The sequence below is a fragment of the Rousettus aegyptiacus genome, unplaced genomic scaffold (assembly GCF_014176215.1).
Source record: "Rousettus aegyptiacus isolate mRouAeg1 unplaced genomic scaffold, mRouAeg1.p scaffold_m13_p_3, whole genome shotgun sequence".
Taxonomy (NCBI): domain Eukaryota; kingdom Metazoa; phylum Chordata; class Mammalia; order Chiroptera; family Pteropodidae; genus Rousettus; species Rousettus aegyptiacus.
The window spans coordinates 151,787,848-151,805,169 of record NW_023416306.1 but is presented as its reverse complement, the minus strand read 5'-3'; the positions used below and the strand labels follow the sequence as shown (position 1 = coordinate 151,805,169).

The 17,322-nt window shown below is 32.9% G+C and overlaps 1 protein-coding gene and 1 pseudogene across 2 annotated transcripts in view; one reads left to right on the top strand and one right to left on the bottom strand.

Annotated features, from left to right (window-relative positions):
* The window catches only part of RBM25 (RNA binding motif protein 25), a 43,647-nt gene that overhangs the window by 14,200 nt on the left and 12,125 nt on the right, over nucleotides 1–17,322 (bottom strand). For both annotated transcript variants that reach the window (XM_016134784.2, XM_036218321.1), the window contains 7 exons: nucleotides 16,734–16,901; nucleotides 13,153–13,210; nucleotides 10,680–10,840; nucleotides 5,725–5,910; nucleotides 4,349–4,402; nucleotides 4,043–4,126; nucleotides 347–633 (listed from right to left, as the gene is read on the bottom strand). In XM_016134784.2, coding sequence (XP_015990270.1) covers nucleotides 347–633; nucleotides 4,043–4,126; nucleotides 4,349–4,402; nucleotides 5,725–5,910; nucleotides 10,680–10,840; nucleotides 13,153–13,210; nucleotides 16,734–16,901 — 998 coding nt within the window. The remainder of the gene's footprint in view (nucleotides 1–346; nucleotides 634–4,042; nucleotides 4,127–4,348; nucleotides 4,403–5,724; nucleotides 5,911–10,679; nucleotides 10,841–13,152; nucleotides 13,211–16,733; nucleotides 16,902–17,322) is intronic.
* On the top strand, nucleotides 7,923–8,038 carry LOC118600644 (annotated as a pseudogene).

Sequence of the window (17,322 nt, the reverse complement as noted above, 5' to 3'; positions counted from 1 at the left end):
CAGAAATGTATATTTGAAAACTAGCAGTGTTTTCTATAAATCTTACTTTTTCTCAAAAAAACAAACAAACAAAAACATGCCCACTGGGCCACAGAAACAACAGAGGATCTTGTCTGTCCAGAACACTGAGCAGACAGCTGGTGTGTTCTGGGTCTGTGTTAAACATCACCTCAAAGAGAAACTAATCCTAAAGTTGGAAATTATTATTTTAATCAACATTTTATGTGTGTGAGAAAGCAAGCGGGGCATGCTCTGTGGCTAAGGAATTTCTGTTAAGGGTCCTAGAGTGCTAACCTGCAGTTCTATTAAAGCTTTCAGGAAAACAGTACCTTCTCTAAAGCCTTACCTAGATCGACTCCGATCCTTATTTCGATCTGAGCTCCTTTCACGATCGCGGTCCCGATCTCTCTCTCGATCCCGATCTCGATCTCTCTCCTTCGTCCGGTCACGATCCCTATCCCGTTCTCGTTCCCGCTCCCGTTCCTTCTCCTTTTCTCGTTCACGTTCTCTTTCCCTTTCTCGTTCCCGTTCTCGCCTTTCTCGTTCCCTTTCACGCTCCCTCTCTCTTTCTCTCCGTTCTTTCTCAATTTCCTGTCTTTCTTTTTCTTTTTTGCCTTTCTCTTCTTCCAGTTTCTAGAAACCAATAAAAGTACTTTTAGAGTTAATTCTGTAGCTCCAGTATTCAGATTTTTCCCGGCGCGATGCCCAATATTGCAAACAACAAAAAAACCCAAACCACTGGTACTTTACTATTAAATATGTGGTTTTACTTGACAAATTAAACTGAAGCAATCACAAGATTAGATAGATTTCGTGCAAACCATATATTCTATACAGACCAGGAATCTCCAATCTTGGATGCTGGGAGATTGTGTCAAGTGTGACTGGCCAACGATTATATAACAAAAATAACCATGAAAATGAGGATTTATAATGATTTCTAGAAATACAATCACTTGACTAAAGTGTAATTCTTCCCATTATAAGTTTCTGTAAATCAGAGGGACTACTGATACTAATTATAAGCCCAGACTGCCCATTACCTAAAGGTTATTAGTTGAATGTTTTCAAGGGCAGATGGAAAAGGAGAGTTGGGTCACTGTAACACAACTAAATAATCTCCCCTCTGGTTTGACCACCAGACCAAGGGGAATTCCGCTAAGATCTGTCTTATCATCTATGGAAACATTTACTCCCACCATTACAAGATGGACAACCCACCAAATACAGAAAGTTTGAAAACCACTCACTTCAAGCAAAAATGTAAATAACTCATATTTTCATTTAACGTAATTGTAACAACAACATATTTATGCCCATTATGCCTATAACACAATAAAAATATACCAACAGTGATAAATCCATCCTTGGAAGGAACGATTACATATTAACTTACAGATGCTGTGCTAGGACATGGATCGCCAACACTGGATTAACCTTGCCTACAAGCTATGTTTCTGGGAGGAAGAGCAAGTACATGGTTCACAAATAAACCAAATAACAAAGTCAGACCAAGTTTGTACCCTGACAAGATTACCAGTGTTATCACATGGTTTCTACACAAACTCAGAAAAAAAAATAACCCCAAACAGGAAAAACAAAACAAAAATAAAACACATTTATCCCTTTGGTTCCATGTTTAGAGTCACTGAAATAAAATTTAAACTGTAATTATAAAATGTGCATTTTTTCTTTTCTCAGTCATGTAAAGCATTTAAAACAACTTTAAAAAGCAATCTTACCTGTTATACTTTTTTCTGTTGCTCATGGATCAGAGAACTGATAGAGGATTATGAAAGAAAAGCTAATGCATCAGAAATCAATATATTCAGCTGCTATGCCAGTCTATATCAAAGTAGAATGCAGGCAAAGCCAATACTGAATACATTGAAATTACAAAGGAAAGAGAAAAGAAATGGTAGAAAGAGGACAGAAACTGCAAGCTATTTAAAGGGTCAAATTCTAATTTCTGAAACAGTTCTAATGGAATATAAAAATTTAAATTGTAAAATGAGGCTAGACTACATAAAACTTACCTCAGTATCATACACTTATAAAGAAATTTGTATATTTCTGAGATAATAGATACTTACAGATTATTTTAGCTGTTCCAATAATAATTTCTTTTGTAGAATTCCTCAATTTTTTTACTCTTGCTTATTGCGCTATTAGGTATAGTTTCACATATGTAAATAATAATTTGTTTAGGAACTCATTTCAAAAGTTTTGTTCTAAGTAAATGAAAAAGTGAATGAATCTGGTCCTGGTCCATACTAAATGCATTTCTAAAAGATTATATATGCAGTAAATAGATACACACACACACACACACACACATATATATATGTAATTTTAAGACAAAAACTGGAGAGAAAGAAGATATGAAGTAGGTCTAAAAAGATGTAAGAAAGTAAAGAAATAATGAAAAGGACAGGAAAAAAAAAATCATAAATCTTACCTCATTCTCTCTTCAGACTCGTCCGTGCTGTAAATGGACGCCCCCTGCCACGCTGATACCCTGACAGTCTGTGGTTATTTAATAAACTCATACCAAAACATGCAAAGGTTCACTGAGCTCATTTTTTGTTACTCAAATTTTAAACATTTCTTTTAACCATACCACCCAATAAAAAGAACAGTTTTTCTTTTTCAGAAATTCAAAACATTCCCCCCCACAGTGAAAGAAGTCCAAGGCAGTCAAATGCCTGACAGCTTCTCAAACTCTGAAGCAAATATGTTGAATTAATTTTTAAAAACACAATTTCCTCATACTTTACCAATGACATGACAGAGTTTAACAAATAACAACAAAACAGGGGTAAACCACACACACAACTATATACCATTTTCAAGCTTACTCAGACCCTGAAATTGAGTACTGAACCTAACCAAAAGTATTCCTCTCTAATGACTTCCCACAGACTACCCTATTAACTCTCAAAATTAATTTGGGAAAACTGTATTTGTGCTTTTCGATATGTAATTCCTGAAAAAGCACTGTGTATGTGAGCTAGGGCTGGGCCTGGATAATAAGTGTTCAGCAGCACTGACTCAATGGCATGAATTGTCAACTTGGAATTTTGAAAGCAATAAGAATAAGATTACATAAAAGAAAAAATGAACACTTAGCATTTCACTGAATAAAAGGCCACTCAGTCTTATGAGTAAGAAACAGCAACATAATATCTTTAATATCAAAATACTTTTCATGCAATGTCTATATTTCCCCGTCCATAAGCATCACCTTCAACGTCAGCGAACATTCACAGATGCACTGTCATTGAGAGAAGCTTTCAATAGGCAAAACTCGTGAGTGGGATTTACTATCACAAATACCCATTTCCAAGCCAGTTACCCCTTTGCATATTTTTCTGAGGGGGCATCCATAAATATAATAAAAAACAGAAGCTCATACTTACATCCTATTCCTTGTTACTTTCCAAGCTGAGTGTTTCATCTTGCATTAGTCACCATATGATCTCTATCATAATGGTGGGGGTCAATGAATAGATTAGCTTTATGGGCATTTACAGTTCTTCCATGCATCTAAAATTTGGTACGTCTGGTAACCACTGACCTACTTTTTAAAATCTCCCCCTCTCAACTTAAATCTATACAAATATAAATCTTAAATTTTAATCTCAGCTCTAAAGGTTTTCCTAAGATTAAGTTAAATAACTGCCCCCAGAAATACACTACATACAGTGTATGTTATTCTCTGCCCCCTTGATCTAGTTTAAATCTGACCTTGATGTTTATGTTGAAATCTAAAAATAAAATTAGCTCTCATTCATATTAAAGTGAGATGACTGCAGAGTAGTCAGTAACTGAAAAAAACTAAGTATGATATGTCAAGGACCACTTTAATATGGTATTGGCCTTCTACGGTATTGATCTTCTGTTTGTTTCTATCTAAATATCAATTAAACCTATAAAAAGCATTTAAAATTATATTCTAATGTAAGGTGATTGTTTTTGTCTGTTTGCTTTGGATTCTGTAAAAAGTCTAGATTGGTATCAAGTGAAAAAACAAGAATACTACCTTGTGTGTGTCTCTGAATTTGCTGATTTCTCGGGATATCAGGTCTCTTTTGTCTTCTTCCATTTCTATAGCATTTATATCCTCCTAAAAGAAAAGGGGGACAGAAGGGAATGCATAAAGATCAATCTAATAAAAAAGGTTAGGTATTCTGTACAGATCTTGCAAAATAAAGACGTAAATAAATAAAAAGATCTTATATAAAAACAAATTTAATGATCTAAGTTAGTGAAAAATCAGATGGGAATCATAAATTTTGGCAATTAGCAGTAAATATAATTATTGTCAAAGCCTACAATGTAAACAAACCTTAGTGATGAGTGGATAAGGGATCAGTGGTGCCACCGGAAATCTGCGGAAAATCTGCGGAAAAATCCACAAAGACTTTAAGAAAAAAAAAACAGAGGAGTTCATTTTCTGCAAAAACAATGCTCTATATACTATAAGCAATACAAGATTTTTGACTTTTGATTTCAAATTACTTAATAAAAAAAAAGATTTTACTCTCTCTATAACTCTTCCCATTAACGCACACCTCCTCTCCTTCTAACACCTGCAAGCAATGGAATAAAGAGGGGTCTCATACTAGTGGGACTGTTCCCTTGATCCCTTCACAGATGTAGGAAACAATCGTACCAAGAAAATATACCAATAATTCCTGCCATAGAGCAGGATTTCTTTGATCCTATCCTCCCAGCCCATATCAAACAAATATCTAGTTATTTTCTCCTTTACCATTAATGGCTGAGAAAGAACACTCTACAAGCCTTGATTAACCTGTACCTGCCTAACTCTCCCAATTACCATTCCCACCTATCAGCATTTCACCAGACAGGCTTTTATGACCATATGAAGAAGAACGAGCCAAGTAATAATAAAAATGTATTTGGCCACAAAGAAAATTGAAGATGGCCTACTATGGCAATGAAATCCAAAATAATTTGAACCGTAACTGCCAGTTAAATCTCATGTTTTGTTATTAAGTCACGTTCTGGAGTACTTTATGGTATATGCAATCCATGCACATAACATACTTCCAATACTTTTAAAGAACACTCATCATAATTTTGAGTATAAGAAAACCAAATATTTTCTTTTAACATGGACTCTCTGTTCAATTAGTTAGGCCTAACAAAGAGTGGTGATAATATAATACACCGAGGAGGAGTGTTTCATCTAGTGCTGCTCTTTCAGAGTCCTCCAGTTGTGAATTTGAAAACCATTACTGTCCATAGAGGGGAATGAGATACGGTTTATATCCTCAATGAATGAGACCAGCATCCTGCTTGAAGCAGAGACAGAACAACGATAATTAGGTAGTACGGATATGAAGGGGTTGGCATTGTTTAGTATAACAAAAACAAAAGCAAATATGAAAATATTTTACTTTATCCCTTCATATCAGTTCCTACACTTCATCAATCAAATTTTTTTTCCTTAATTTGAATCCACAGGTAAGCACAAGCTTCCATGACAGTGCATTTCAAACAAAGAAACAGGAATGTTTTGGTAACAAACTTAGCAGTTAATTGGTAAAACATGGTCAATTTAGGCTTAACATTATATTGTTATAAATACTAGTCATTCTGTTTTCCCATCAAAAGTTGAAATGTAAACAGCACAAAAGTGACACCATAAAAAGTAAACTGTAGAAATGACTCTTGTCAGAAATCAGTAACACATACGTCCTCCTTCTTTTCCTTTTTCTTCTTCCTGGGATGAGAGTCAGATTCTTGTGAAGGGGCATTGAGCTCGCTGGAGTATTCTCGTATTAAAACTTCAATGGCCCCTTTGATCATTTGATCTCTTCTCTTAGTTTCTTCATCTAAGGCTTCTTCATCATCATTAGTGACAGTTTCTGGCCTGGCATTCTTAAAAAGTAATAATAACAACAAGGCAAATTCAGGAGTGGGAGAGGGGTAAATCAAACAAGAATATGAAAATCATTCTAAATTGAGTTAATATACAAAACAAACATGTTTTCTCCAAAACAGCACTGTAGTCCTATTAAACACAGATTTGATTTTGCTCTTAACTTTATAAAACTAGACTTGTTTTTTCTTTAAATACTGATATTTCATCATTTTCTTTTCCTTTCTTCCCTTGATAACTAACAGTCTAACCTCTAACCAACTACAGAAAGATTAAATCACAGGACTAGCATACTGCACAAAACATCTGTCGAGCTTTCACACTTCTTCTGATTGTCTTGCTCAATACTTGAACAAAAAGACTTTTACCAAGTAACTTCTTCAAAAGTTGAAAATTTAAGTGGAAAGAAGCAAAATCCAGTTTTATGTATACTATGCTATCACTATTTGAAAGAAACAAAAGCACATGTAGGTTGAACAAACAAAAAATACTAGACAGCTTTATATAACAAAATGCAACCATGAGCTAGGTCAGGGGCTGAAATGATGCTTTTCCCTCCTGCTTCCTATAATTTCTAGTGTGGGAATATCATTTATAGGAATCATATATACTAAAAAGGAATCAACTCAAAGCCCTGCTCAAGTCTTTCATGTGTAACTTTATAAAATAAAAAATACAAAAATCATTTTATAATGCTTCCCACAAATAAGCACCTGACTATAAGACCTCATTTTTTTTTTAAAAAAGTCAATTGCTATCTGCGTTATTGTGGGAAAAAATTACTAGCTTCTAATGTGCTATTTTTCTTGTTTCTAAGTTTTGTTGCAAGTCCCCTAGTAAAGGAATTAGCCTGGTTCAAAGCAAATATTTAGAAAATGACCTAAAAACATTGGATAGTTTCCAGTTACTCTCAACCCCCCTCTTCTTAAAACTTAGAAAGGTAGAAGAGTATGACAAAGAAGCAACAAGATAAACATAAAAGTATATGTGTATAAAAATGTCTAACTATATACACATGCATACCCAAAAGTATTTATCAATTTAATTGGTAAAAGTATACCATACACATTTTCAGATATACAAACATGAACAATGCTCTTCTGCACAAATGCGGGCTCCTGGTCACAATTCTATTCAAGGTGAGTTTCATGCTCTGTAGTATAAGCTAGGAGTGATTTCTTAACCACCAGCATTCTGAAAGCTATCTCCAACGAATACTTATTCAACAGCATTTATTTCTTAAATAACTATGCTCAACAAATTTAGTGACTACTGTGTGCAAGATTCTATGTTAGAAGGCAAAAAAATTCAAAATTGAAAAAAACCTCTTTGCCTCAAAGCATTTAACAAAAAAAGCTAACAGGTTATGACATAAATAATTTCATTTAGGTCACTGAGATATTATAAAACTAACCACTCTAAAGAGTTCCTTACTTTCTCAAAACTGCTGCTTCATCCAGTCTTCTTGTAGCCAACTTTCTACTTGGCATCTTGGATAAAGACAAGATGCTTTATCCAAGGACTGTAATTAAATTGTTAAATTCACCAAAAATGTTGTAAACTATAATTGCGGTGGGGTGTAGCTTTCTTACTTTAATAATATATCACAATAAGGTCTTTATGAAGCTTTCACTAAAATACCTTCAGTAAAACTCTTTTTCTCTAAAGGTTTAAAATTAAAGGATGAACACTCCAGTAATGTGTCACTGAAACCGCAGGTGCCGAGATGCATGCTGATGGCTATTTCAGCCCAAACCCTCAGCTGCTGAGACCTAAATTCTTTACTGTGACAATATACTTTGAGAGTATCCAGTCTTTCTTTAGCTTTTCCCCCTTACATTCTAAACTTCTCTCCATGAACTCTCTCCATCTCCATGCTCTTCTAAGGATAAGGATAAAGTGGGGTTAAAATTACAAAGGGAGGACAAGGTTCCATAGTGTAGTGGTTAGCATGTCTGCTTTACACACCAGAAGGACCTGGGTTCATGCCCCAGTAGAGCCATGGTCCATGGTCTACGGCCATGCCACCCTGAACAAGCCCGATGTCTGATCTCGGAAGCTAAGCAAGGTTGGGCCTGGTTAGTACTTGGATGGGAAACCACCTAGGAAGACCAGGTGCTGAAAGCATAATGAAAACATAGGCCTACTCATCTAAAAATATTTACAGCCCCTAAATTCCTTACTACTACCAGCCTAAATTAAAATTTCAAAATTAGCAGAGCTGGTCTTACCTCAATTAGAAATACAGTATTTGAAATGAACTAATAATTCATACTACCTTGCAAATGACTATTGCCCTCTGATCTCTAAAGAAAGTGTACATGTTTAGAAGGAAAAATTAGTCCAAATCTCTGATGGTTACTGTAAGAAAAACAAAAATAGACAAATATGTCATGGAATGAAAAGTTATTTTTGGTTTCAACTTGCTCTATCCCTGGGTCCTCAACCATAAACTTTTTCCGATTTCCAGTCTCTTCTTCCACTTAATAAACTGAAAGCACATTCAATAATACTGAGCAGTAAAAGGTGAAGAACAGGATTACAGAAATCAATTGAAAATCTGAGATGTTTGTGTGGTCCCTCCAGTTTGTTCTTTTCAGAGGAATTAAGCTTCAAAAGTAAAGCCACTGGTTGTAAAGTTGAAAAACAGATCTTCTAGGGTCCCTATTGGGCACTGACTTCCAGAGTCCAAAATAAAAACTTTTCTGAAAACTTAATCATATGCAGAGCTGCCCCCACTTTTTTTTTTTTTTTTTTGAGAAAATGTAGATTTAGCCAGACTAATTTCCAGGCAAAGATGTGAAAATGTTCCTCCCTACAGCCATCTGTCATAAATTAAAATGTAATGTAAGCAGCTCTTTCCAAAGATTACCTGTACTTCCAATATTTGCCAGAATTTAACAAGTAGCTCTACCTCTACTGCTGAATAGCCAGAAAGTAACAGAACATGAACTGATCAGCACGGCTACCCCAATGAAAAATTTTTACTAAAGGTCAAAAGTTGCTTCTCCAAATTCTGCTAATTCTAAGAAACTTCCAATCAAGCCATTAAACAAGATACATAATTCCTCTTAAAATCCTAGGTCAGGAAAAATATCTCACTCTCTAGATAAGCTCGTGTTTCTTTTTCGGTCACAAAGAACTATACAACTTATTGTGTTTTCTCTTCTGCCTGGGAGTCGGGAAAATGCCTAAATAAATAACATACAAGTTTCTCAATGTCTCAATATTATAACCACCTGAAGTCACTATTTTCTAAATTTCTCCAATGAACCAAGATAAAGGAGAAAAAAACAATCTCATATTTTATCTTTTAAAAAAGACAATTCTTCAATCTACTCCACAATATACTTATTTGAAACTTTTTTTTTTTTTAATCTAATTGTTGCTTAACTTTTTCTTTTTACCAATATTGTTGAGGAAAATTGACATTCCAGGGAAACACGTCATGTTTGTCTTGTGACTTCAAGCATCTGGGCAGCATGCCAAACTATACCTAGCTGTCATGTCTTTTAATGTTCTTAAATTTCATTTTGTCTGAAACAATTGTTGTTTTTATTATAGGTGGTTACGACTCCATTCTTAAAGAAAGATATAAATATTTAAATTGTGGTTCCTCTAGCTAATAATTACAAATAAAATCAGTCACAAATTATGCATTTCCTTATTTACATAACTATACAGTGAAGTGATTTACTTCATGTTCAGAGTATACTATCAGCAAATGCTTGAAATTAAAACACCTCACAAGCTAATGATTAAACATAGTAAAACAATGAGCCCCAGGAAATTATACAAAAACATTGAAGATATCGAATCCATGCTTTTTTAAAAATAAGAATTCAGTTATTATAGCAAAGAAAATCTGCAAAGTCTCGTTGCAGTTGTTTTTCTTAAGGTTTTAGTAATGTGAGAGGCAACAATGCTGATAGATACAATTTGCACCCCAGAGAAATTATATTTTATTATTTCCTTATAAAGCCAAGAAAGAACAGTAAGATTATCTGGAGGTCAATGTAAATTACAACTCTTAATCAATAAATGTTCATTCCATTCTTGCTATGGGTAAGACATTAACCTAGGTTCTATGGAGGTACAAGATGAAGGGACATAGTCTGTGAACTTACTCTCCTATCTTACGATCAGAGATTGGTGGGAGGATGTGAGAATGAATGAAATGGTAGAAGGGCTGTGAGAGACAAAGAGATATAAACAAAATATACTACAAAGCAGATCGACATTAAAGCAGTAAAAACCTGCTTGATATAGAAAAGAAGATTTAATTCTGCCGGAGAGGAACCAAGGGGTAGGATTGACACAGGCTACATGAATCAAGTAACATTTTAATTTAACTAACACTCTCTCTCTCTCTCTCTCTCTCTCTCTCTCTCTCTCTCTCTCTATATATATATATATATATATATATATATAAAATTTCAACAGGGAGCTTGTATAGGCAACAAGGACATGAGATGTCAGCAGAGCACAAAGGAAGTTTGTATGGATACATGACTGAATGGAGGGGAACTGATGGGGGATGCTAGAAAGGGAGACTGGAGCAAGCCCTGAATGCCATGCTAAGAATATGGGCTTTAAACTGTTAGAAACTCAAAACCATTAAGGATGTATGAGCCACGATGTTTACATAATTATACTTGTTTTAGAGATATAGGCAGTACTGTAAGTCAGATGAAAGGAAGCCAAACACAGAATAAAGTTAAAATATTATTGAAGACCCAAGGAAAGATAGGAAGTAAGAAAAACATACCCCATTAGAAGCTTTCTTCTTTGCTTTCCATTCATCCAGTTGTGCCTTTGTCTTTGCATCAACTTTAACAAGTAACTTTTTCTCTCCAATCTGTAGGTCATGCAATAACCTGAGTGCACGGAGGGTAGATTCAGGCTCCTTATACTCACAGAATCCGAAGGCTAGCAACAGATGTAAAGAATTAAGTGAAATATCAATACAATTATGAAAAAGAAAAATGTTTATGAAAAATTAGGAGATCAAAAGTTAGAATACTGTACAAAGTATCATTCATGTTGTCACTCCTCCCTTTCCTTCAATTGCCTTTGATAAGAATTTCACTTTTACAGAGAGAAGACAAAAAAAGAGAAGACAAAAACAGAGGAAAGGAAAAAAATTCACATCAGGCAAACTTCTAAATAAGTGCTGATACGATAGTTAGCAAAATCACCAAATTTCATGATTGAGTCTGTTTTACTTTATGAATTCATCTATCCAAACTTAACAGCTACAAATAAGTGAGAATAAGCTGCTCGAATGAAAATAAAACGCTTCTCTGTGACATTAAATTATAAAAGTAATTATCTTTTATCCTAATTACCCATCTAATTTTTCTAAAGGTTTCATTTTTATAGTCTCACTATTATTACCAGGGCTTTAAATCAGAGCTATTAAACAAAATTAAATTTTAAGTGTAATCTAAAAATTGAAAGTAAAATTAAATTAATACAACTATGTATACAGTTAATAACATAGCTGCACACGAAAAGAAACTATTCTGAGTGATTTTAAAATAGTGAATTTGACCATACATTTTTATTGTGATATATCCTAAGGACAAAAAGATCTGTCAATAAAAAAATTTTGTTTTTCAGTAATCATATTGTTGATGATAGTGTTGGTGTTACTTATCTGAAATTGTATATGAAATGTGTGGTGAAGCAAGTCAGTAATTTTTTAATAGTCTGTCATCTCAGGGGTCCTCGAAACTCAGGATTCCCAGTGTGGGAGAATGGAAATATAGGTATATGACAGAAAAAGTTAAATAAAAACCTTTTAGTCCTGAACTTGAATTAGCGTACACTAGAAAAACATAAAAGCAAAGACCAAACCGCTCTTACGATGAGTATACCCAATTCTCAGATTATGATTTTGAAAGCAGTTTCCCATTAAAAAAAACCCCAGAGCTCCTTGCAAATATGGCTGATCCCAAGTCTAGGGCAGAAAAGCTACTTGACTGAACTTGGAATATTTTATTGTTACAGATTAATGAAGAAGATATCAGAGGCATTTAGGACTCTGTCTAAACTACTGGAAATTCAACTTGCAGAGGCAACTAACTTACGACAGCTGAAGCATTACTAGCAATAACAATAGCAATTAATCCATATTAAATATAACAAATTGAAAATCCTTCATTCAAGTTCATATAAGTTCAAAATAATTCTTAAAAAAAAAAAGTCATTGCTAGAGGATGTTTAAGACACAAGCTCATTCTTTTGAAAAATGAAATGAAAACCAAAGCATTTATCTTGGTTTTTTAATATAAATTATAACTCTTAGTAACCGAAGAGTAGATGGAAGGGAAAGTTTATCCTTATAGAAGTATTCTAATAAGTGAAGAATATTTATTCTCCAATGAAGGAATGATAGAACTCTTCAAAATAGAGTACTTTGCAACCCCCAAATGAATGAATCAACCTAAGCGTTGACAATCAACAGCTGCTACCATAAAACAAAGATGGCCCAACATGTGTCTTTATGAAAGAAAGCTACCTTTAGGGTTTTTTTTTTTTTTAACAAATAAAAGCATCAACAAAAATAATAAACTCCAATCTGATAAAGTCTCAAGATACAACTAACAACCAATTTACATAAAATACAGAGGGTAGAGATACACGGCACATTATATTACTGGAGCTGCAACCAACAAATCCAGACTAAAGAAATATGATGCAAATGACCCAATCTCAACACATAACTGCTGGAGAAAAGAAAAATTTTAAAATTAAGAGATTTAAAAAAATATGTCAACTGATTGCAATGTGTGCATCTTATATGGATCCTAAATCAAACAAACTATAAAAGTTGACATTTGAGGCAACTGGACATCTGAGAGTTGACTGAATATTGACCCGATGTTGGATATCTCAATACTGACTTAATAACATTAAGAAAAATAGTTAATTATTTTAGGTCTTATAAGAGTATCATGGATTTTTTAAAAGCCCTTATCTTTTAGAGATGCATACTAAAATATTTATAGACAAAATAATCTGGTGCTTAAAAATAATAAAAGGAGGAAATGGGTAGGGTACAGGTTAAGCACAATTGGCCATGAGTTGATAAATGTTAAAGCCAGGTGATGACTACATGGGAGTTGACCATGCTATTCTTATTTTACATATATATAATTTTTCCATAATAAAAAGTGTTTAAAAAATGTGATTTACGTAGCTAAAATGACCTCAATAAATAACAAAAAGTATGTTACCTTGAAGTTTTCCAGATGCACCTTGTACTCTCTTCCAGCTTAAAACCAAGCCACATTTCTTAAAAAGGAAAATATAAAATTGTTACTACTTAACAAAATAACTTATAATGCAAATAAGAGCACAATTATGTTCCCACTAGGGAAAAAATAGAAACAAAAAAATCATACCACAAATAAATTTCTGAAAATTCTCTCAATTCCCACAAAGCCATTATGATAGAAATATATAACAATATTTTTAAACATAAATTTTTACTGATTCTTATTTGCAGAAAATTGTCTTTTACAGCATTATGTATTAAAAATAAATAAAAACCCCAAATGCCCAATAGTTAAAACTATAGTAAATTCAAGTAAATAGGAAGTCTATAAAGATGTTTTAAAATACATTATAAAGGATTTTTAATGACATGGGAAAATGCTTGATATGGAATGCAAAAGCAACATGGGGCATGAAAATTGCAAATATACAGGAAGATTTGAATTATATAGAGAAAAAGAATTTTCATAAAATGATGAGAAATATTCCAAAATGTTAATGGGACAGGTTGCGTGAAAGTTGGGACTTTATTACTACTTGCTTACTTTCCACTTTTACAACATTATTTCTAATTATTAAAAAACTAAAGGTTAAAAAAATTATCTGTGGAAAATAATAACTAAAGATTGCCTGTCAAAGACCAGAATGAAATTTTCAAATCTCCCTTTAGGGAAACTACTTAAATAATAATCAAAGACTATGAAAGATAAAAAACCTTAAGGTCTGATATAGCATAAGGAAACAACAGAATTCTACAAAATTGTGAAAAGATAAAAGACAAATGAATGGATGATAATTCATTCAACAAAACAAAGAAAGCTGTAACTGCAAGTGTCTACAGAGGTAGATACTTATGAAAAAGAATTTGTGTAATTGATTCTACAAAGCTAAGTGGATCTGGACTGGAGGTTCAAAAAAAGGGTACAGTGGAAAATGGGGCTGAAACATGAAGCTGAAATCTGGATAAGATACAGAGTAGGTACTGAGGGGAGAATGCTTGAACTCAGTCCTTCACTCCCAACCCATACATGAAACTGGGAATTTTTCTCAAGAGGCCAACCAACCTCAAAGGAAAAAAAAAAAAAAAAAAAAGACTTCCACATATTAGTATTTAAAACCTCTGGCTGGTGGCTAGATTCCCCTATAATGATGCCCCACATTTTACAAGCCCAGCTTATGCACATGAAAGCTTTTTAATCCCTAACTTGTAAATATGAACAGACACTCAAGGATCACCAGATATTTAAAGGAATTCTTAAAAGTGAAAGAAATAAAAGGAAGGTAAGAGATAAATTCAGGAATCTAAAGAAAGCTCAAAAACAAATCACTTTGTTGCATGTATAAATCAAGAACTGGCTTTTAAAATGGGTGTTTCAAATTGAAAAAAATACACATATCCACACAAAAACTTGTACACAAATATTCACAGCACCATTATTCATAATAATCAAAAAAATGGAGACAACCCAATTGTCTTATCAACTGATGAATGAATAAACAAAATAGAATATTTGGCCACTAAAACAAATGAAATATCATTGCAAATACAGATGTACCTTGAAAACATTATGCTAAGTGAAAGACAAAATAAAAAAGGCCACACATTTTATGATTCTGTTACATAAAATGCCCAGAATAGGAAAACCCAAAGAAACAGAAAAAAATAGTTGCCAGAAGCTATATAGTGAAGAGAAAATGGAAGGTGACTATTAATGTTTACAGGGTTTCTATTTGGGGTGATGAAAATGCTCTGGAATCTGTGATGGTGTTTTTACCACTTTCTGAATATACTAAAAACCACTGAATTGTACATTATGAAAGGATGAATTCTACGGTATAAATTATATCTCAATAAAGACATTTTAAAAATGGCGTCCTAATGTCCACTTTGGGAAAAATTTGGTATTGGCTTATAAAACTGAAGGCAAGCATACCCTATCTTAGAAATTCCACTTCTAAGAGAATACCTTATAGAGATTTTTTCGGGTTCACCTATGAAGACATGGTATTACCAGCAGTAATATTAAAGCAAAACGTATTATCAAAAAAAGGAACCAATTTATATGATCTTCAGTTGAAAAGTAACAATTTATGGTGTATTTCTACAATGCAACGGTATATAATAATCAAAAGTAAATAGAGCTACATATATGTTCGGTGAAAAAAGCAAGTTATGAAAGAATACAGAATTAAAACTTATAAATTATAAATTATAATGAATATAAGTATGTAATTATAGAAAAAAATATGCACGGAAATGATAAATACAACATTGAGGATAGTAGATTACCTTTGAGGAAGAAATGGAAACTGGGGACTTCAATTGTAATGTTTTATTTCTTTAAGAAAAAATCTAAAGCTAATTATCAGAAAATACTAAGATCTGACAAAGCTAGGTTCTGTGAACGTTTACTTTCCAAATTATTTTTTAATGCAAGGATCACATAATTTACAAAACAGAAATGGTAATAATGTACGTTACTTATAAAATCAAGAAAGTTTAGAAATGACTTCTCTGAGATATTGTGGATATTATGAAGGGAATGAGTACAGACACTGTCATTTTTCATTATAAAATCAGTATTCCTTCACTTAATAATGTGTATATATCACTAAGATAAAATTTTCAAAACTAAGACCAAAAAAAAAAATCTATGACTTCAAGTAAAAAGCATGAAGGAACTTATTATTTATGCTCATAATAAAAACTTTAAAAAGGAATCATTCGATCGTTTTAAAGGTTGCTGGGAAAAAAGAACTCATAGTCTCCAAATACTAACCCAGAAATTAATTATTAATGACAAAGGGAGAAAGATCTCACAATGGAGAGATTCCATCACCTTAACCAAGGAGTAACTAACCACCACCAAAAGGACGAAGATATCATGTGCCTTTTGCTATGCAGCACTGAGAACATTACATCACCCATGAAGCATTTTTGCAAAAAATGCTTAGTCTGAATATAACTATAAGCAAACAATCACTCAAATTCAAATTGGAGAGATATTCTGGGACTCTTCATTCAAAATTATCAATGAAAGACAAAAACAAAACAAGCAAACCAACAAAAAGCCTGAGAACTGTTGCATTTAAGAAACTTTCTAGAGAGGCATGATAATTAAATGCAACATATAATCCTTGATCACATATCCGAAATAGAAATAGCTATTTGGCAAGTTATTGGAAAAATTAAATAAAAATTATAGGCATATTAGTTAACAATATTATACCATCTTTAAATTTCTTAAATATAACAATGATTTAGTGATCATGTAGGTGAATGTCTTTGGTCTTAGGAGACAAAAGAAGTATTCAAAGGTGAAATGTCATGCCACAATTTATTCTCAAATTATTCAGAAAAGGAATATGCAGCATGTGTGTATAGAGAAAGTCAATGTAACAAAATGTGTTACAAGGGTGCTCACTGTACTATTTGAAATTTTTCAGAATAAAATGGAGAAAATAATCAGCATCCTCTTTCTGCTTTTCCTAAGTTTTAAATTTATAATTTAAAAAATTTAAATAAAAAAGTTTTACTTACAGCAAGGAGCTGTCTTATAAGCATGTCTGAGGCTTTCTCAGAAATGTTGCCAACAAAAACCGTAGTGGTGGGACCACAGTTTTCATCATTTTCTTTAGTCTTTAGGCCTGGATGATCTTTTCTTGCTCCCAAATGCTTTCCAACCATGGACACAGTGGGTACTAAGACCTAGAATGAAGTAAGGCAATAAAATTGGATCTGGCAATTAAATTTCCTATTACGTTTAATAAGATATAGTGGAGATTATGAAGGAAGTGAATACAATAACATTAAGCTAAAAATATTAATGTTAAAGGTAGTAAAAATATAGCACATCATTAATAAAAGGTCTACATACTTAATCAAAAGCTCCTAAGGCATATGGGATTTTTCATTAATGACAAGTAAATTTCCACTACTAGATTACCTAATAGAAAAAGCAAATAAAAATAACTTAAAAACTTTTTTACATTTAAGACAATTTTTAAATGTTTAAGACATCAATAAATTGTTTAAAACTATCAAATATATCCAGAAGTTTCTTCACGACTGTACTCTGTACTAGTTTAAAGACAAATTTCCATCATCCCTCATCCTTATGCACAATTTT